The sequence below is a fragment of the Alexandromys fortis genome, unplaced genomic scaffold, assembly GCF_014885135.2.
Source record: "Alexandromys fortis isolate MF-2015 unplaced genomic scaffold, M_Fortis_MF-2015_v1.1 scaffold_19, whole genome shotgun sequence".
Lineage (NCBI taxonomy): Eukaryota > Metazoa > Chordata > Mammalia > Rodentia > Cricetidae > Alexandromys > Alexandromys fortis.
The window spans coordinates 164366-186531 of record NW_026067890.1 but is presented as its reverse complement, the minus strand read 5'-3'; the positions used below and the strand labels follow the sequence as shown (position 1 = coordinate 186531).

The 22166-nt window shown below is 36.5% G+C and overlaps 1 protein-coding gene across 2 annotated transcripts in view; it reads right to left on the bottom strand.

The window, feature by feature from the left end:
* Col11a1 (collagen type XI alpha 1 chain) overlaps positions 1-22166 on the bottom strand; it is a 163766-nt gene that overhangs the window by 118254 nt on the left and 23346 nt on the right. For both annotated transcript variants that reach the window (XM_050155901.1, XM_050155826.1), the window contains 3 exons: positions 19382-19549; positions 13461-13674; positions 8982-9144 (listed from right to left, as the gene is read on the bottom strand). In XM_050155901.1, coding sequence (XP_050011858.1) covers positions 8982-9144; positions 13461-13674; positions 19382-19549 — 545 coding nt within the window. The remainder of the gene's footprint in view (positions 1-8981; positions 9145-13460; positions 13675-19381; positions 19550-22166) is intronic.

Genomic DNA, 22166 nt, shown 5'->3' with positions numbered 1-22166 from the left:
GAGCTACAGTACTGAAAAACAGACAATGGAACTGAATTGAAGAGCTGGATATTAATCCACACACCTTCAAATACCTGATTTTTCACAAAGAAGCAAAAGAAAAATATCGAATGGAAAAAAGAAAGCATATTTAACAAATGGTGCTGGCATAACTGGATGTCAACAGGTAGAAGAATGAAAATAGATCAATATCTATCGCCATGCACAAAACTCAAGTCTAAATGGATCAAAGACCTCAAAATAAAGCCAGCCACACTGAACTTTATAGAAGAGAAAGTAGGAAGTAGACTGAATGCATTGGAACAGGAGACCACTTCCTAAATATAACCCCAGCAGCACAGACTCTGAAAGGAACAATTAATAAATGGGACCTCCTGAAACTGAAAAGCTTCTGTAAAGCAAAGGACACAGTCAACAAGACAAAATTACAGCCTACAGGATGGGAAAAGATATTCACTAACCCCACATCAGACAGAGATCTGAACTTCAAAATATACAAATAACTCAAGAAACTGGTCATCAAAAGAACACATAATCCAATAAAAAAAAATGGAGTACAGACCTAAACAGAGAACTCTCAACAGAGGATTCTAAAATGGCTGAAAGACAATTAAGGAAATGTTCAACATCCTTAGTCATCAGAGAAATGCAAATCAAAACAACTCTGAGATTCCATCTTACACCTGTAAGAATGGCCATGATCAAAAAAACACAGATAACTTATGCTGGAGAGGTTGTGGGGTAAAGGGAACACTCCTGCATTGCTGGTAGGAATGCATTCTGGTACAGTCCCTTTGGATGTCAGTGTGGCAATTTCTCAGAAAATTAGGAAACAACCTAAGACTCAGTAATACCACTATGTGAGACTTAAACCAGCCAGTTTTCTGTTCATAGCAGCATTGTTTTTCATATCCAGAACCTGCAAACAACTTAAATGCCCCTCGACCGAAGAATGGATAAGAAAAATGTGGTACATTTACACAATGAAGTACTACACAGTAGAAAAACAATAGCAGCATCTTGCATTTTGCAGGCAAATGGATCAAGCTAGAAAACATCATTTTGAGTGAGGTAACCCAGACCCAGAAAAACAATTATCACATGTGCTCACTCATAAGTGGTTTTTAAACATAAAGCAAAGAAAACCAGCCCACAAATTATAATCTCAGAGAACTCAGACAACAATGAGGACCCTAAGAGAGATATAGATAGATCATAGATAGATCTAATCTCCATGGGAAGTAGAAAAAGACAACATCTCCTGAGTAAATTGGGGTATATATAGAAACATACTTAGCACATAGGAGAGTTACCTGCATACCCACAGTACTTGTCACTACTCACCACAATCAAAGTATGGAATCATTGGTCCTCCTCAGTTTATGAATAGATAACAAAAATGTGTTGTATATACACAATAGATGGGTACAGTGAAGGTCTACCTGGTTAGATTTCATATGGAAATAAGAATTTTTCTGGGCATTGTCAGTGTGCTCTAAGAAGGCTAAATCTCAAAACAACAGATTTGTTGATTGAACACAGCAAAGCATCGTTATTGTAGCATGGGGAAAAATGGCTGGTTTAAGTCTCACATAGAGTGACAAGAAGGAGGCAAGGCAAAAATGTTGGGAAATACTGCAGCCTGCACAGAATAAAAGAACAACGAAGGTTTACCGGAATAGCACTTGTGTAGGTAAGGAGGATGGGGTTGAACAGCCTCTAACCCCCCCAAAAAAATACCATGATGTTAACCAATAGCAATGAATGAATGAATCTCAAACATCATCAGTGATGCCCCACTCCCGGTATAGGACAGTAAGAAGTTAGAAAAACAAATTTATTTCAGAAACCTTCCACTGCACTCTGAGCAGGTTAAGTACACTGAGAGTGTTACAGCTGGGACTATGTGATGGCAAGCCTCAAGTACATAGCATGTAATCGAGTTTTTCAAGTAAAATAAATGCAAGAGTTAGGGTAATGGAAGGGTCTACAGAGAGTTTTCTTTATTCAAGCCTTAGAATACAGCAGTATTCTGCAACGAAAAAACCTCCACAGGGAATTGCTGATGGAGTTGTGCAAAGGAAAACTCTGTGAGCAAACATAAAGTTAAAGTAGCATCAGAAACTCTAGCAGCTTGCAGTGGCTGCTGAGGAAAGCGGTGACCACCACATAAAACTAGTCCAGAAGATGATGTGATTGGACTCAGCACAGCAATAGGGGCGGGGCTCCTCAAGCCCTTGAGGACACACCTTTTGACCCAGTGTCTCCACTGTGTATGTATCAGATGCAACAGAAGGATGTAGCATTTAGCCTGCTAACGCCCAGTCTAGCCTTGGGTCAACTTCTTCCATCTACTGCTTGCTCTCTCCCTTCTGGAACAGGGAGCAATATTTATCTCATACAGGTCCCACCATGTCTTAGATGCATGGAACTTGATATTGTACTTTTACAGTGACTTACAGCTGACAATTTTCTGTATATCAGATATAACTTTGATGTTGAGTTTTGAGCAATGCTGAAAGAGTTGAGAGACTTTGAGACTTGGGACTCATGGATATAAATTCATTTTGATTATTAAAAAATGCTAATTAAAGAGAGAAATAATGGGATTTTATGCTTTCAGTACTGAAATTTCTTTTAATAGGTCTAAGATTAAAACTTCATCTGGTACTGCTGAAGAGAACTGGTGATATTACTTGAGTCATTCTGAACATTCCTTCTAGAAGGATGGTGGGACCATGATCATTTTCCTTTCCTCTGCTTTGGTTTGAGACATTAGTCTTGAACTGCTATGTGCATTGTAGCCAGGATGGACTATCATCCATTGTCCTCCTCAGAGATCAGACAAATGGTTCTTGCCCTGGACTCTGAACTTCCCAACATGAGCTGCATAAGCCCTTTCTCTTTGTGTGGGTATCTTGAGTGTTTCATTGTTGTAACGCAAAGTCAGTAGTATTAAGACATTTCTTCACTGCTTTTTCTTCCTTTTCTCCTTTAACCCCCCAGGAGGTAATGGTACTCAGTAGATTCTTAGCTTTCCTGTTTGTACTCCTGCAAATATAATTTTTGTTTCCTAATGAAGTTGAAGAATGCATTTAAAAGTCCCATGATGATAGTTTTATGTTTTAATTATACATACACAAAAACCTTAAAGATTTATATAAAAAGCATAGGTGTGTAATTTTCTAGGAAAGATTTGAGCCTATACTAGAAGACAATCTGTTTCAGTGGATTGTAAACTACACAAAAGCAAGAGTTGTGTTCTCTGAGATATTTATAGTATCCATATTCAGCTAGCATGTTCTAGGGTTTCAGGAAACACCAAATGTATGGATCTACAGGCAAATGTTTTTTTCATCATTAAAAGATGCCATTTCAACATGTGTGAAATAAGAGCAAGCAAACAAGTTCCTCATCTTCTGGACCTTGACACAGACATCTCCTTCTGCTGGTGATTTTAAAGGTTTGTTTTATCGTGGATAAATGTTTTGTCTTCATATATGTAGGAGTACCATGAGCATACAGCAAGGCCACAGAGATCACAAAGGGGCATCAGACCCCCTGGAACTGGAATTATAGTCAATTTTGAACAACTATGTAGGTGCAGAACTTGGGTCCTTTGCACGAACAGCAAATGCTCTTAACCATAGAACCACCTCTCCTCCCTCCCTGATTCTGATATTAGTCTGTCTCATTTTCTATAATAAATTATAACTATGAATATTTAGAAAATACCATTACTTCTTTTGTATTCCCCCCAAACATTGAAATAAGTATAAGTTAAGCTGTTTGTAAACTTGAAATCGTAAGTGGTAAAAGGCATTTTTTTTTCAAAATTTTAGAGGTAATTGAAATATCAGTATAAAGTTCAAGGAATGTGGCTGTAGATTTCACTTGTAATTCCTCCATGAATAAGATCCAAGAAAATCAGTTTTATGGATCTTAAAGTGATAAGCCATCACGCCAGGAAAAGGGAAAGAAAAGAATGTAAGAGAAAAGAAAAATCTCTGCAGCTGAAGTGTCTGGCAGTCACTACAGTGAAGGCGGTGGTGGAGCACAATGTCACACTCCATCTGATAGATGCTCCCTTCATTCCCAATTACATTTGAAATTTGTGAACAACCAAATGGGTCTTGGGAGAGATTCTAATTGCATACGCAGGAAGAAGGAAGACACACTGGATCTTACATGGGGTTAAAACTCTGAAGTACTGACCAAGAAAGACACATCAGTTGAACTGTGTCTCTGACCTACTGAGAATTCTGGATATGCCAAGACAGTAAGACCAGGCACATTGTTTTGTTCTCAAACATTCCTTACAGTGAAGGATACTTTCTTAAGTATTTTGTGGGGTGAAGGAAAGCTACCAATATGCTGAGAGCCTTACTGTGAGTGAAACACACACCAGATAGTGCGTCAGAACCATAATTCAAAGGAAAGAATGAGAGAAACCACCACATCGTCACTGTCCTGACTGCAGCCCACACAACCCTGACAGGGCACCAAAACCAGCTGAAGAAACCAATTTTATGAAAAGGGGCTGTGTCCTACATTATTTAAATGTACTTCTAATTCAATAAACATTGACCAAGCATTGCAGAAAACATCTGACACTGAAGAGAATCTTCCCCCAAAGTACACACCTATCTTATCTATATGCTCAATGGTAAAAGAGTTCTTATTTGAGTGTAAGTACTAATGTAGATCCACTCCACACAGTGAAAAAGTAAAATGAATACAATGTGTAGTTAAAAGGTAGCATGCCTTATCTACTACTTCCTTGAAGCCTGTGTTTCTTAAATTAATAAGCTCTGGAGAGTGTATTTTGCTTTTAGACTATATCAGTTAGATAATATGTATGGCAAACATGACTACAAACTGTTTTAATACTACAGAAAGCATCTGTCCTTCCAAAGTTTGTATTCTAGAAAATGAAAATATGTAAACAAATGGTAGAACGCCAGAAACAGTTGCAAAAACATAGAACAACAAAGAAGGGTAATATTTCAGAAGGATATACTGTTTCATAGCTAGTTCAATAAGGGAAAATGTTACTGACTAAAGGACACCAGGAATAAACTTAGAGGGAAAAGAATGGAATTCAGGCAGAATGCTCAAAACACAGAAACTATCTGATGCATAGGCAGGAACTATGCTGTGAGTAGCATGTGTGAAGGAAGGGACACACTGTAGACTGGAAAGATAGAGGAGGGAAGGAATCGCTGATATAGTTGGAAAGGATGGCAGAGAATAAGATGCAACCTGCAGAATTTTGCACTCAAAAGTCCCTGGGATATTATAACGAAAAAGGTGATATCAGTCATTATTCTCCCATTCCATCTTTCACTGAAGAGCGGCTTACCAGTAACTAAGACTAGGACTCATAGAGTCACTACATAGAAGCCTGACCAGAGGAAACTAATTCTTTCCACTCATGCAGGAACAATATACAGCCATTTATAGAAAGAAGTGAAGTAGCCTATGTCTTTAAAAAACCATGTTCTAAAAGTAGCTTCACAATACAGAAATTAATTACCTTCCTTGTATTCTGCTTTGAGCTGGACTACTTTACTTTCACACTAATGCTATGCTCACCATAAAACACAGGATAGTAAAGATGATGAAACACAATTTTAACCAGGATAATCCAATAGCTTTTAATCTTTTAAAGATTTTTTTAAAGGTTGTAAATGTAGTTTATAAACCATAAAGAGAGAGTTAAAGCCCTTTCCCTTTAGCTAATATTCCAAAGAATTCATGTTTGTAAACACCACATATTTCCTCAGAGTAGCATTGCCAGAAACCTAAAGTAATAAGTTCCTTTTCCATTAGCCCCGTGTGTTCAATCAGTCCTCTTGAGTGCTGTCCGATTTTACTTTCTGTTGCTGAGATAAGCACAGGCATTCTTCAAACCTTTCAAAGACTACAGAATATGGCATTTAAAATGTTTTAAGAACATAGGACTTTTCATGACAGTAAGACACATCTACTATTGGCAGCACTACGCTACTTCAAGAGGAAGATGGGCACAGCAGAGGCTCCTTATGTCATTGGTTAGTAGTCACTTGGGCATGAAACTGCTCTTGCCTTGACTGCTTTATGGTATGCTGTGTGAATTGGACATGCAGGACCCACAGAGAGATGACTGCTGAAGTTGCCTAAGGAAGGTGAGACAGTCCTTCAGGGTGTCTGCTAGACATTCTGCAGGACACAGAAGAAAGTAACTGACAAACTGCCAATATAGGCAGAACTGTCTTTAAAATTTCCTGCTTCGAGGTAGTTAGGGATATGCCAAAACATTGTTGTAATGAATATAGTTTCTGTGTGATTATTTATTTCTGGGTAGCCAGGAACAAATGAACAGTCTCCATTTACAAAGAATCACTGAATTTATATTTTAATAACACGAATTTTAAACTATCTTCAAAACTGCAACATGTATCACAAATTAGAACCAGTTTAGGAAAATAGTAAAGAAGAATAAACTGAAATTAAAACTGTCTTTACATGCCTCATGCACCTTTCTTTTGGGGAACAGGCAAAATTCTATGAAACTGTCCCCTCCCCAGGAGTTACACATCCCACTGAAACTCAGTCATGGATGGTAAAGGGTACAGGTTTGTGAGTTTTAATTAAGGGATTCTGTAAGATCTCACAGTAACAACCAGACAGGTAATTCTGTTGGGTGTCTAGAAAAGAGAGAAAAAAAGAATAGTTTTTAAATAAACTGAAATATTCAGACCTGCCCATCACAATTTGGCCTTCTGTGAAGAAGGAGGAAAATGCATAATTCGAGACCACCTGAGTCTTCCTACGAACCTCGGGGAGCAGAACTGAAAAGCACTGACTGAACTGGCATTTCATGTTCTCAGACTCCCCACAAGGCTCACATGGAATGCGACTACAAATTGCTTTTTATTCTAGACACATACCCACAGATTATTTTACTCACCCCATCATGTATGCCTTTCAAGAGCAAAATTTCAAGACATATTGTGAGGTAAGGACACGCGATTTGTGGAGAATAAATAACACCATAACTAGAATCGATAAGGCAAGGTCAGAATTCACGGGGCTTTTTATATTTCTGATGCCAATGCTTAAGGTTTCAATAGAACAAAGCAAATCTTATGCAAGCACATAAGGCTAATGAAACACAGGTATAAAATAATCACAAGAAAAACATGTGTTATAGATCACTAAAGCTAACAGAAATAGAGTGTAGGCTTTATAAGATTATCAATTGCTCAGACACAGCAGGGGAGAGAATCTCAGTTCACGCACTGACAGTGGACAAACCCGGTCACCCGTCAGGTGGACACTTTGGGCTTGCATACAGTCTATGTCCACCCACACCAGCCTCCTCTTAGTAAGGCCTGTGCTAAGGTGCTGTTGTCTTTAGAGGGAGCAAAAGATTGAAACTCTCTAAGATGTGTGATACGTGAGCAGTAGACCTGAAAAGAATTCCTCTTTACAGGACAAACAAACAGACCCAGTAGAAATTTTCATTAAGATATACGTCATGGCTATCTCCTCCAATGCAAAAATATTTGAAATTCCACATAATAAAAAGACATGAAATCATAATGAAAGAGACTGCTGTGTATTAATTCCATAGTAAACTGAAAACCGCAATTATTTACACATTGCAAATGCACATATACATGTGTTCATACTGCACCATACAAGTGTTTACCTACACCTGTTCAGTTATTTTTTTTCAGTTACTGTGAGAAATGCTCTTTTGTACTTAGCAATTGAAAAGGAGGAACGGAAATTTTGAGAGCTGCACAGGAAGCCAGGCCCTGGGATTAAGGGTCAGAATGTTCTCAATCCAGAATAAATCTTCATAATTATTCTCAAGGTGTGCAAAAACCATATCATCTCGACTGCAAATGAACACATTCCATTGCATGTTCATGAATTTTAGAGAAACTTTAAATCATTTTCAGTCCAGTGTACTTTGAACTTGTAAAAACATAATCATCATATCAGGATGCAAATATAGAAATATGTAATGTCTATTATGTATTTTCACAATTCATTCATCACTTAAATCATCGTAATATAAGGGGTTTGTTTTATATAGAGACAAATGGCTAAGTACACAGTAATTGAAAAAGTCATTAGTGACTAGTATCCCAAAGAGAGAATTTGAAAATGTCATGAGTGTTCATTGTATTTAATACTGTGCCCCCAATGATTCATAGATCTGTATATGCAGTGGTCTAGCTGAGACCCTGAGTTTACAATGCTTTTTAAAAGATGTACTATCTATATTTGCATACATATGTGCATATTAATAGATGGGCATGTGTAAACAAAATACATAAATCATAGTATACAGATTTATGCAGTTATATTCCAAATCCCCAGTGTACCCTTCAATAGAGTCAGGTCTCAGTTCTATTTATCCAAGAAAAAGCCTGAAAACAAAATATAAGTGACCAGATACAATGACTGACAGATCAAAAGAACATGTATAGTAATAATTAGCAAAATACAATTGGAAAAGCTTCCATCATGACATGTGCTTTACTTTTAAGACTTTAAAACTGCAAGTTCATCTTATCAGCATAATCTCTTTTAGAAAACACTTCAGAAGAAGATAATCAGGCAGAATATATGCCTGGGATATTTCTCAGAATTAGTCTTCTTGAACGGGAAGTCGAGAAGTAATTCTCTCTACGCTGAAGGACTAAGAATAAAATTTAAGAGTGAAATGGGCTGTCCTTGTCAGGAGAACTGGACACTTGTTTTCAAATCAACCAATCTTCACAAAGCTTCCCTGGCCTTGCGGTCACCTTTGTCTAATCATCCTCTGGCCCAACAACACAAAACATCACCACTCCAATCACAGAGGAAGAAAGCAGGTCACCCTTTAGAGTCTTGAACTCTGTTTTACAACAAAATGACGACCAGAATCATTAACCCAGCTGACCTAACAGAACTTATCTTAACGAAACCTAGTTGATGTTTACCTGAAAAACATCTGTTTCTAATATTCTTGTTCCGAACACCATGATTCCATTGGTATCCACTATTGATCTCTCACTTCTATCGAGGGGTTTTGTGATTTTCTTCTTACAATCGACAATCATTGTCACAGTTTTCTTCTCCACACTGATCGCCACCCGATGCCACCTGTAAAAAGGAAGTAATTGTGCTATAAGTTTCAAAGGCTCTGGCTGCCAAATCAACAGACTCATTAGAACCTGAGCTCTAGATGTCAACAGTGAGCTGAAATGGTTCAAAAACAGAGGCACACTTATGCCTCAGTGGTTTAGCTAGTGACGGTGTACTGCTTACCGAGGACAGCACCAGGTACTCAAAAGGACACAGGTTCCTAAAATACGGGGATGGATTAGGCATCCCTCCGATAAGGACGTGGCCATCCTCTGCCACGCTTTGTGTTTTCTGATGAGCACACCTGACAGAGATTGAGATGCATTTGGGTTTCTCTGTGCTCGAATGCTTTCTTCCAAAGTGGAATTCCACAAGAAAAGTCTGCTCTGGCGCTCCCCTGAGACTGGCTATGAAAGGGTCTGTCTCTTGACTGAATGGCTGCTCCATCTGGAGCACTGAATGTTCTAATTGTAAAACACAATGTGCTACTCTGTCCCGATCTCCATTTATTTCAAGTGTTTTCGTGTTCTTTTTCCACTTTAATTTCAAGACAGTTATAGATCACCACCATGGGCAGGATCCAAAACTGAGACACAATATCGCTCCTTCTTTCCAGGGCTGGCAAGAAGAAGAAACACTGAAAGAAAGCAGAGTCAGCGCATGTGTGGAGTGGGAGGCTCAATTCACTCCGTAGCTACTGCCCCCAGCTAATTCAGGGCGGTGATGACAGGCTTAGAAGGAGGAATGTGGCCAGCCCTTGGAAGCATGCATGCTCTCCCTGCATCCTCGAAAGGGTTTTATTAACAATGTCTGGTGCTAACAGAAACTACTAAGTGAAATTCACTTGAATTCTTTAAGCCACTGTGGTTTATATTTTCTTCCAAATGAAAAGTGCTAGATTAATATTCCAGAAGTGTCTAGGAGTAGATCCATAAAATAAAATACACAGAGACTTGCAGAAGGCTCCCAAATGCCTGTTTCATGCTGCTTGGCATAGTTATTGGTGACGACCAAGTACATTTCCATACATACGTTGTCTTTGGTATTTCCACTAGCACAATCAACCAGTGAAGGTTTGAGTAGAGCAAAGAATTATATAAGGAGCCTTGGAGTAACTTCATACACAGAGAGCAAAATTTACACAAACTTTATGCCAAGAAGCTTGTGCGCTAACTTAAACCATTGCTAGTCTTGAGGGATGTACTTTTCATTAGAAGAAAATAAAAATAATTTCAACTACTAAAATCTGATCTGAACTCTAAGCTCAATTGCTTTTTAATTACTTTAAGCTGTGCTAATGACATGACAAAAATCATAGAATTAGATATAACATTCAATATAATAATAATAATACTAGACCAACTCAACTTTGAATTCCTAATTGCTCCTTTTCTCTCATGATATCCATGCCATCAATAAAACACCATTAATTTTTATGATGAAACAAAAGCTGATTTTCAGCTTAATATAAGTCATCACCTCTCTAGCTTATACTGCTAACTAGTCTGCTCCTTCATGCCTTTGTGACACTAGCAGCCATCAAAACATTAATGAAGGGGCTACTACTGCATAATATATATGCAAGTCCAATCCCTTGCACCCACGAGAACAGTGGACCTGGCAGCCTGGAATTCCAGCCCCGCTGCTACAATGGCAGAGACAGGTGCCATCTGGTACTTTATTTTATGACTAGCCAGTCTAACCTAAACCTCTAGTTTATACCAGTGTGAAATGCTGGCTCAAAAAAAAAAAAAGAAAAAGAAAGAAAAGAAAGAAGAGAAGAGAAGAGAAGAGAAGAGAAGAGAAGAGAAGAGAAGAGAAGAGAAGAGAAGAGAAGAGAAGAGGAGAGGAGAGGAGAGAAGAGGAGAGAAAAAAGGTAGATTGTTCCTGGGAACCAAATCCTCAAGATTGTCCTGGGTGTCATTTTCACTGCCACACTTGCATGCGCCCTCTCATACATCAAAATGCAAAGATTCACCACTCTCTCTCCCCCAAACATGCACAGACATACACACCACACATACACATGAATAAATGAAATGAAATTAAAAAGAATCAAATTAAATCTTCATGCTAAAGAAACCCAACTAAGCCGGGTGGTGGTGGCGCACGCCTTTAATCCCAGCACTCGGGAGGCAGAGGAAGGCGGATCTCTGTGAGTTCGAGGCCAGCCTGGTCTACAAGAGCTAGTTCCAGGACAGNAAGAGCTACAGAGAAACCCTGTCTCGAAAATTAAAATAAAAAGAAAAGAAACCCAACTAATATGCACAAAGTGTTTATTTCTATTGAATAATTCTGTTCCATAAATAGTTGCATTTGAATACAATATTCAAATAAACAAGAGTGGGGGGACTTTTCCTGCAATGTTCATGGCTGCAATACCAGTATCTAGATGAATGGTAGCAAAAGAATAGACAGTATATATATATATACATATATATATACATATATATATATGGAACGAGTGGTCAGTTGTGAACAATCCATGATTGTTCTTAACCAACTAAAGTGTATTTAAATACCAATTATTTTGCATCTCAATAGTTATTATGCCATTTGACCTGAATAAATCTGCCACATTTTAATAGTCTTAAGAGGAGACCATGAAACTTGTGTACAGTAAATATCTGCTAATAAATCCATGAACTAAAAATGAGTCATGGTCCAGAGATCTAGAGTAAAACCAAATACTACTGACGAAAAACAAAAAGTCAATGAAATGATTCCTTGATATGCTGCTATACTCGTAAAATGGGGCCTAGCAGCCCAGTCATCACTGAATACTCCTGCAACAGCAGATGGAACAGATGCAGAGACATACAGTCAAACACTCAGGGAGCTAGGAACTCCACCTCAGTGGGGGAGGAAAGATTTTATGACCCAGAGGGGTCAAGGACACCAGGAAAACACAGCCCACAGAATCAACTAAGCAGGGCTCATAGTGGCTCACAGAGACTGCGCTGCAACCATGGAGCCTGCACGGGTCTGCACCTGGTCTTCTGCAAACATGCTGTGCTTCTTTAGGGTTTTTGTTGAAAGCCTAACAACGGGTGAGGGGGTACCTCTGACTCTTGCCTGCTCCTTATTTCCTCCTACTGGGTTGCCTAGTCAAGCCTTGATATGAGGGTATATACCTAGTCTTAGTGTATCTTCTGATGCTGAATTCAGATGACACCAGTGGGGGGTGGGGTGTGCAGATGCCTCATCTGAAGGGAAACAGAGGAACAGTGGTTCTGGGGGAGAGGGGAGATACAATGGGGATGGAGGAGAGGCTGCAGCTGGGATGTATTATTTGAGAAAAGAACAAATAAATAAATGAAAATAGAAAGAGAAAAATGAATGAATACTGCTACCTATATTCACTCAACATACTATGAAACATACTTTTCTACTGTAGGGAATATACATACAGCTTCTTCTCTATTTGATAATCACTCGAAATTATTTACTGAGATTTTTCTATTATTTTTAATACTTTTTCCAGCTTAAATCTATTACTATCAAGTTGGATCGAGATTATAGGAAGATATTTTTACCCAGTGAAAAAGACAGAATAAAGCAAAAACATTTCAGTAATATGATGCAATAAGAATATCTTCTACACAACTTGCCATGCATGATCATCCCCAGTTGACAAATCTACATAGCACCTATACCTAAACTCAGGAACACCACGGAAGAGTGGGCAGAAGGATGTTAAGAGTTAGAACCAGAAAACGTGTGATAAGAGAAGAGTCTTCTATATATAAGAAGAAATCATATCATACGCATGACACCTTAAAAATACAGTCCCCTAAATACGACCTTGACAGTGGCAATACCAGTTTTGCCATGCCAGTGTGTATGGGAGAATACTCACAAGGTCCAAGTCCGAGACGAATATCTATAGGCAATTAAGAGTTGCTAAGATAGGGAGAATCAGTCTTATCCAGGAACAAGCCTTGTGACATATGTTCTTTCCTTCCACTATGTTGGTCCCAGGGATTGAATATAAGTGAACAGGCTTGGCTACAAGTACCTTTGTCTACTGAACTATCAGAATGACTGTGGTCTCAGATTCCAATATGAAAGAGGTCTTCCCTCACCTCAGTTCTTAATGTTGAACCACTGTTGAAATTCCTGTTGTCATCACTACCCTGTTTTTCTCTCAGTCAGTTTATCGATATTGTTTTTCAGCCTTTACCTGCAGCCTGTAGTCTAGACCAATTTGGGGATTTTATGGCAGTCGTTTTGGGTGTTTTCCATCAACAGCCACTAAAAACCACACTTCATAAAGACTGTTGAGTGATTAATGAAAATTTTTAGCATGCTAACAGTCTCACTGTATGACTTACTTCCCATCGGCGATGTTAACTGTTGAGAAGAGGGGATAGTCTTCGGGGCTGGGTTTTCCAGTGTGATCCTCAAATAGAAAAACGGGTGATCTTCCCACCTCAACACCAAGTTGCTGAATCCCGTGTTCATTATATATTGATAAAAGGAAAGCTTGAGTCCCTTTTTTGGGTTTTATTGTAAATAGTATTGAAAAATCTTCAGGAAAAACTCCACCTGGAAGGACAAAAATGAATTAGAAAGCTCAGATTTCCAAATTGTTCCCAGCTCACAATTTTCCCTGAACATTTTATATGGACCTGATACCTAAATTCAAACAGGAAACAGTTAAACTAATAGTGTAGTTGTAGAGGGGACCATATGACTAGTAAGTTTTCTCTGTATATTCATTCAAGTTAAAACTCAATGCCACTCATTTAAAGAAAAATGATTATTACAAACTGAGCCCATAGTCAGTCAACAAGTTCGTGCTACCAGTACAATTTCAAGCATAAATTTTTTATTTATCATTTATGTTTAAACTACGTGTATGTGAGTGGAGAGGGAACGTGCACATGAGTTCAGCGGGCTGCGAACTGCCCAGTTGCAGATACTGGAACAGAATCCTGATCCTCTACAACAGTGTGCACTCCTAGACACCAAGTCGCGCTCCAGTCCCTGTTTTTGTTGCTTTAATTATGTATGTCTCTGTGTGTGGAACTATAACAGAAGGTGTTCATGGAGGCCAGAGACATCAGATTCTTTGGAACTGGAGTGTCATTCATTGTGGACCACCCGACAAGAGTGTTGGGAACAAAAGTCCCCTCCTCTGCAAGAACAGTAAGGGCTCTATTAACAGCAGAGGAATCTCTGCAGTCCCCCGAAACAATCCTCCGACATTTATTTAACCACTACTTTTGACATAAGCCTTGTATTTCTGAGTTTTGTTCAAACTGTTCCCAGACAGGCTCTTTGTAAAAAGGCACTGAAACAAGGTAATAAAGGAAGCATTATTTTCATCATCTATGGAAACACTTAGGAAATTTCTGATCACAAAATTCAGTCTCATTAATGAAAAACATGCCACTGAAAATCAGAACTATTAGCTATTAAGGCATATTCTCATTTTTGTTTTGTTTTTCCATGATTTTATCTCAAGTACCTACCTACCTACCTGCCTTACCTATACAGGTGCTTCCCAAAAAATTGCTAAATGTGTCAGTTTGAGGATTGCGTTTAATACAATTTATCTCTCTTATACTTGGACTCCTTGTATTATTATTATGGACACATTACATACTGAGTGGTAGGTTTCATTTTTCAAAGTAACAATATATATGATATATAATCACTATTAATATATCTATGTGTATGTCATATATATGATTATATATCATATTATATTCTATAACATAATTTAGGAGAAATTTGTTGCTTCAGTTAAAATGTTATACATTTTCAAAACAGATGTTTTGTTGTGAATTATATCTGAGCCAATATCAAGAACTTTCAAATTAAATCCATTCATTCCTAATTCAATTTCAGGTTGTAGTGCAAAATGATTTTTTTAAAGGCATCATGAATATGACTACCATAGGATTCAATTGTAATGATGACAGAGTTCCATTTCTGTTCATGATGACAGATGTTTATTTGTAAAGGTATTATGTTTGCATCTCATCAAAGCATGATTTATGATGGCAAAAAAATGTACTTTACAAATACATTCAAATGACTAAAGCTGGTTCAGTAAATGTCACTCAAAATAGAACTTTATGAGTCTGCTAAAAATAACAGTGAAAGAAAGACATTTCCCGAGTGGGAAATCTTATAAATGTATTCAAAGCAGAACTTACAGGTAGAATGGATGCATATTTTCACACTGCACATATATGCACAAACTACAGAAATGGTAACTAATACAGTATCTCAGTTAAAATGTTGGGTATTGGGCTGGTGAGATGACTTGGTAGGTAAGGAACACTTGTTGCCAAGCCTCATGACCTATGTTCAATACCCAGGACTACATGGTGGAAAAAGAAAGCCAACACTTGTAAACTGTCCTTTCTCTCTCTCATATGTAGACACACATACACACACACACACGCACACATGTCGTGCAAATTAATGTAGACATGCACATAAGTAAAAATAAATAAAATGTCACTAAAAGCATCCTGGGTCTTATCAGCTCCATTGACCACAAAATATTCTTGCCATATGGTCTTAGCACGTTACATAATTTCTCTTAGCTGAGCAAATGATGTAGAACCCAAGAACGGCTCAAGAATTTAAGTAGCCTACCACCAAAGAGGAGTCAATTAATGCTGACTGATTCTCACATTTTTAAAGTTAATACTAAACAATATTCCACAATAAAAAATGTTTTCAATTTCTCAAGCTATCATAAAAATCCATCAGCTTATCTTTTAAATTATTTGTATCAGTTGAAATATATTGTATGTATATATAGAGAGATATATATCGATCAACTAGAATTTTTAATAAGTGTGATGGTTGGACCCAGGATCTCACATATGCTAGTCAAGAACTTTACTTCTAAAGTACATTTCTATCTTCTACTTTGATTTAACGTTAAAGACTATTTAGTTTATTTGGTTTTAATAGTATTATAGAAATCACTAGGATAGAAATAATCATAGAAGTAAGATAGAAAAGCTATAAAGCACATTACTTAACAATATGTTTTATAATTAATTGGCTACTGAAATATATAGTTAGGTAACTCAGTATATTATTGAAGAGGGCCCAAGGTAAATAAACTCAAATTGTCCAGGATCTCATAGTGAAAAAAAGGACATTAAAACATCATGATCTGGGGTAGAAAAATGTTTATACATTTTGCCAAAAAAAGTGAAAAAATATGTATATTTAAGAAGGATGAGACATCATATCAGACATAATTGTACTCACATAGGAATAAGGGATTGTGGGAAAAATTTAAAAAGTAATTGTTTAGTTTGTGCAGTATAAGTTCTGAAAACTTTAGTTTGTTAACAATACTACACGATATTAATTACATGAAGCAACATTCATTACTACATAGTGCACATATCAAATGTGAAGTTTAACAGCTTTAAAAATTTATATTTTGAAATATTAATACAGAATGAAGACATGCAAAATGACAGTTATTGAAAGTGCCAGTGTCCAGTATTTGATATTTGTATTTATATGGAAGAATATGTGTCTATAATAACCATCATGATTATCACAGATTCAGTCACAACTCTTAAAATTGGTTTTTATATTCACAGATTTTGCCTTCATTAATAAATATTCTATAAAATGGCATAATAGCAATGATGTTAAGAGTTTAAATTTTGTTCAATATTTTTCCAAACAAAATATATCTTTTAAAAATATTTTTTGTTTGAATGATGATGATTCAATGATATTCTATAGATTATGACTAATGACTACAATGATATTCAAATACATCATAGGTAGGCATTGCTACCTAACAAAAATACTCTATCTATCCAATACAGTATCTATAAATTGAGCTTAAATATCCACTTCCTTATGAAGCTGAAGGTCAACATACAGGCTTTTTTTGTATATTTATATCAGATATTCCAAAGATTGCAATAAGAATTTAAAACAACAGCTTTATTTAATTTAAAAGTATACATTTTCAGATCTTCCAATGTAAAGTCTCATCTTGAAGCTTTGGAGGACAATATTTTCATTCTGCAACAATATATTAATCCCTCTCCCTGGCAGAACTCCCTTTTTTTAATAATGACTGCTGAGGTGCGCAGGTCTCCCAGCTGCGTTAATCAGGAAATGCATGGCTTTGTAAATGATGTTCACTAATTTGATTTCTATAAAGGTGACATTATCATTACTATTTTTAAATATCATTAATGTATAATTTGCAGGAAGTTCTCCTCTCCAAGAAAGAATGTACATGAGATATCTATCACAGTAGTTTCTTATCTGAAATAGTTATTGCTAAAACCATAAGCCAGAACACAAAAGTGCTAACTGGGATAAAACATTCATAGAGATCAGTTCTGCTAATTGGAGTGGAAGAGATTCCACATGCACACATAATGGTCATTCTCTGTGAAGAAGTGATCAAACACCAAATTAATTAAATTAACTACCATGACCTTGAGATAATGAGCCTACTATAAAAATATTATAAACTGTATCTTATTTAGTGTTTCTAAAACTGTCCCATTAGTACATGCTTGTCTGTTTTATTTCCTTTTCAAGACTATTGTTTTCATACTAGATATAAAAGATACATAGCTAAATGAAAGATTAAAACTAATATTACTATCATTTTTAAAAAAATTAAAGTGAATTTCAAAATACAATAAGTTGTTAATATGTTAAGAGGCTTTAGCCTTTAACATTTAAATATAATTATTCATTTTAGTATTTTGAATTCAATATATTGCTTTTGTTCACCAAAATTTAATGAAAACCAGAAAATATAATGGAAATTTTAATGTGTGCCTAAGATGTGTTTTCAAAATACTTTCGACCAGGGTATGGTGGTGCCTTAGGAAGCTGAGAGAGAAAGTTCACCAGTTTGAGGACAAACTTAAACTGCAGAGTGAGGCCCTGTGTGGCACACTCCTCACAGAAGAAAGAGAGAAAGAGAGAGTCAAACAAAGAGAAGTAGGAAGAGGGTAAGGAGTACAACGTCCTTCAAGGAAATTATATTTATTTGTAATATTGAATTCTTTTATCATGTTTTCTGGCTGATTTAAAAACTGATTCATAAAGTGAAAACTGAGCTCTTCTGGGAGAGAAAGAATAGACAATATGAAGAATTTAATGCTAATATTTCAGGACAATCCTAAAGCATCTAATGAAGTCTGATCATATATGAGCTATTGACCTCATATCATCGTGCATCATCATAATGAAATATAATTGGTCAAATTAAATAACATCTGTGAGACACAGTTTACACCTCAGTTAAACAGGACCGAGAACACTAAGCTGAAGCCTCAAAAACTGGTGTATATAAACTTCAAGAATGTGTAATGGGCTGCCTGCTTTGATCATGTCAGAAATTTACATTTCTACACTCAAGGATCTTTTCCTGCATTACCATGATTTCAACATAATTAATACTATAAGATCAAGTCGTCTCTCAAAGAAACAGTAAAAGATTTTTCCCAGAACTTTATCAGTAATACATGAAATCTCCCAGGTAAAGTCTTACAAAAATCTCTAATCTCTGAATACTCAGTATTTGTGAGAAGTAACTTAGTTGTGTGTCTCAGTTACTATTTTACTGTTGCGAAGAGACAACATGACCAAGGCAACTTATAACAAAAAGCAATAATGCTTCATTTAGAGAGTTAGTCAATGATTATCATGGAGGGTAGCATGGTCGCAGTAAGACAAACACGAGAGCTTACATCTGACCTACAAGTTGGCAGCAGAGACAGTGAAACTAGGCCTGTTGTACAGGCTTTGGAAGTCACAAAGCACACTCTCAGTGACACACCTCCTCTACCAAGACCATATCTCCTCCAACAGGGCCCCACCTCCTAACCCATTTTAAACAGCTCTATTTACTAGGGAATAACTATTCATATATATCTATATGATGTTACATTAACATAATCAATTGTGAGTAGTAAAGGTTTCCTTCATTCTCCACCCATGAATATGGAATAGTCATAAAATACTGCCTTCCCATACTGTACTGCACACATAATGAATTATTAAATTTTCAAAATTAAGCATATTTCTGTTCCCAGGCTAAGTTAGTAACTGGCAGTTAGCTATTTTTGATACATTACTGGTGATTACAGTTTCTTTAATTTTTGCTATGTGGAAAATTATATTTCCTAGTATAAGTGGATATTATGTAGCACAATAGAAAGACTAATAAGCTAAGAAAGAATAGAGGTGACAATGACAGCGAGAGGAGCAAATAAAGTGAACGTACCTGGAAATAGCTGTTTCGTTGGGGCGCTGATTTGTGCTTCCTCCGTAACTCTGTATGCAACGTCTGAGTCTTTAGAATTCTTTCTGTTTGTACAAAACCCTGTTGTTTTTGATATTCCCACTGGAGAATTGTGAAAATCTAGTGCTTTTAGTATATCAACTGGAGCAGCTGAAAAATACGTGAAAATTTTAGAAAATAAGTGAATATTTTGATATAAAAATACTTTTGTAGTTTCAGTATTTAATTATTAAATTTCTTATTTGACAACTCTATGTTTATATAACATAATGTACTCAGATTATTCTCTCTCACTACCTTCTCTTATCCTCTAACTCGATCAAACCTTGTTCATCTCTACCAGACCCTTTCTCAGATTTTGTGACCTGTTTAGTTTAACAAGAGCCAACTGTATGCCCTTGTGTTGAACTACCCACTGGAGCTAGTTGACTAATTGGTTGTTACACAAATGATACCTTCTCCTCTTTCTGAATCTATTGGTATCAAATGCACCCTAACATGCACCTTAAGTGTAATTTTATGAAGTTCCTTATTCTAAGAATTTTAGAATAGTAATATTACGTATTATCTCCAGGTATAATTGTAGCATATAACTCTCAAACCCCAATAGTTAACATGTCTAAAGAATTTAAAAGTATGTTCGCTATGGCATTATTCATTATAGCAAAAATCTGAAGCAAAGTGGGTCCCCTGTAAGAGGCAAATGAATGACTGACATGTGATACATATAAAAGAATTCTATTAGTCATTAAAAACTGTGAACTCCTGATAGAGAAATATCATCTGACTAGCGCTGTGGGTTGCGGAATATACTGACCCCATCACAGCATGGATGAACCTTCAAAACACTGACGGTTCACTACAAGGAATAAACCACAAAGACAAAGACATATATGATTGCTTTGAACTTTTAAAATCCCTGATTCAAAACAAAGCTTTTAATCCTCTGAGTCAATGAATGAATCAAATGGGGTACTGCTTGTTTGCAAATGAACATTAAAGCCAATAAAGTCAATATACCTAAGATGTATTGGCTTCTTTCTGTATTCAAAAATAAATAAAAATTTTCCAATTAGTCCATATGCTGACCAATTTGTCATTCAGCATGCCTGATATATAGCCCATAAAATATTTAGTTTCTCACATTATCATCTCATTAGATGCCAAAAAAGCTTTTGAGAAAATACAACATCCCTTCATGATAAAGGTCTTGGAGTGAGCAGGGATACAAGGAACATACCTAAACTAATAAAGGCAATATACAGCAAGCCAGCAACAAACTAAACGGAGAGAAACTTACAGCAATACCACTGAAATCAGGAGCAAGACAAGGTTATCCACTATTCAATATCTATTCAATATAGTTCTTTGAGGTTCTAGCTAGAGCAATAAAATAACAAAAGAAGATCAAGGTGATACAAATCCGAAAGGAAGAAGTCAAACTCTCATGATTTGTTGATGATATGATAGTTTGCATAAACGGCCCCAAAAATTCTATCTAGGAACTTCGACAACTCATAAATGTTTTCAGTAATGTAGCAGGATATAAAATTAACTCAGAAAAATCAGTAGCCATCCTTTATAAAGATGATAAATGGGCCGAGAAAGAAATCAGAAAAGCACCACCCTTCACAATAACCACAAATAGCATAAAATATCTCAGAGTAACTCTGACCAATCAAATGGAAGACTTGTATGACAAGAACTTAAAATATTTGAAGAAAAAAATTAAAGAAGACACTAGAAAATGAAAAGGTCTCCCATGCTCCTGGGTAGGCAGAATTAACATAGTAAAAATGGCAATCTTACCAATAACAATCTACAGATTCAATGCAATGCTTATAAAAATCCCAGCAAAATTCTTCACAGACCTTGAAAGAATGGTACTCAACTTCATATAGAAAAGCAATGTTGTCTATGAAAGGGCTTGGCTGGAAAGAAATTGGGTTTGATTCTAGAATCAGGGAGCTAGTATCAGCACATCATTTCTCAAGGGACAGACCACCCAGGATCTTGTCCTCTTCAAGAATAATAATTTCAGTAAACATTTACTTATAATAATCCTCATAATAACACTCAACTTGTCACAGAATGTATGAATGAGCGACTGAACGAGAGTTATGGAAAATGAGTGTATGATCATTCCCTTAGTTTATTAGCTCAAGGAGAACTGATTTCTATATCTGCAGACATACACACGTGGAATTTTGCGGAGCCTGTCCTCTATGGTGCCACTAGTACAGTTTTCTCTGAAAACAAATTGTGCACACCTATGACGTATAGATGACGAGTGAAAAATCATAGTATTCAATATAGCATACAGTGTTTGCAATTATTGGAAAGAAAAATACTGTTGTGGAAATAAGAGAAGCTGACAGGATCAAATATAGTAGACTTTTAATTCAGTCTTTGAATATTTGTTTCAAAATCTGAAGAGGATTTGAAAACCTCATTTACACGAATCTTGCTTCAAAGGGCTGTTTTCATGTAGTTCTTGCTGTCTTATTTTCTCATGTGATAAAACTAAGAATGTAGGAAGATCCTTCCATTTTCTGGTATCCTCTTCACTAAGACAAAAAGGCAACCCACTGACTGGGAGAAGATCTTCACCACCCCCACAACAGACAAAGGTCTGATCTCCAAAATATATAAAGAACTCAAGAAACTAGACGTTAAAATGCTAATTAACCCAATTAAAAAATGGGGCACTGACCTGAACAGAGAATTCTCAAAAGAAGAAATTCAAATGGCTAAAAGACACTTAAGG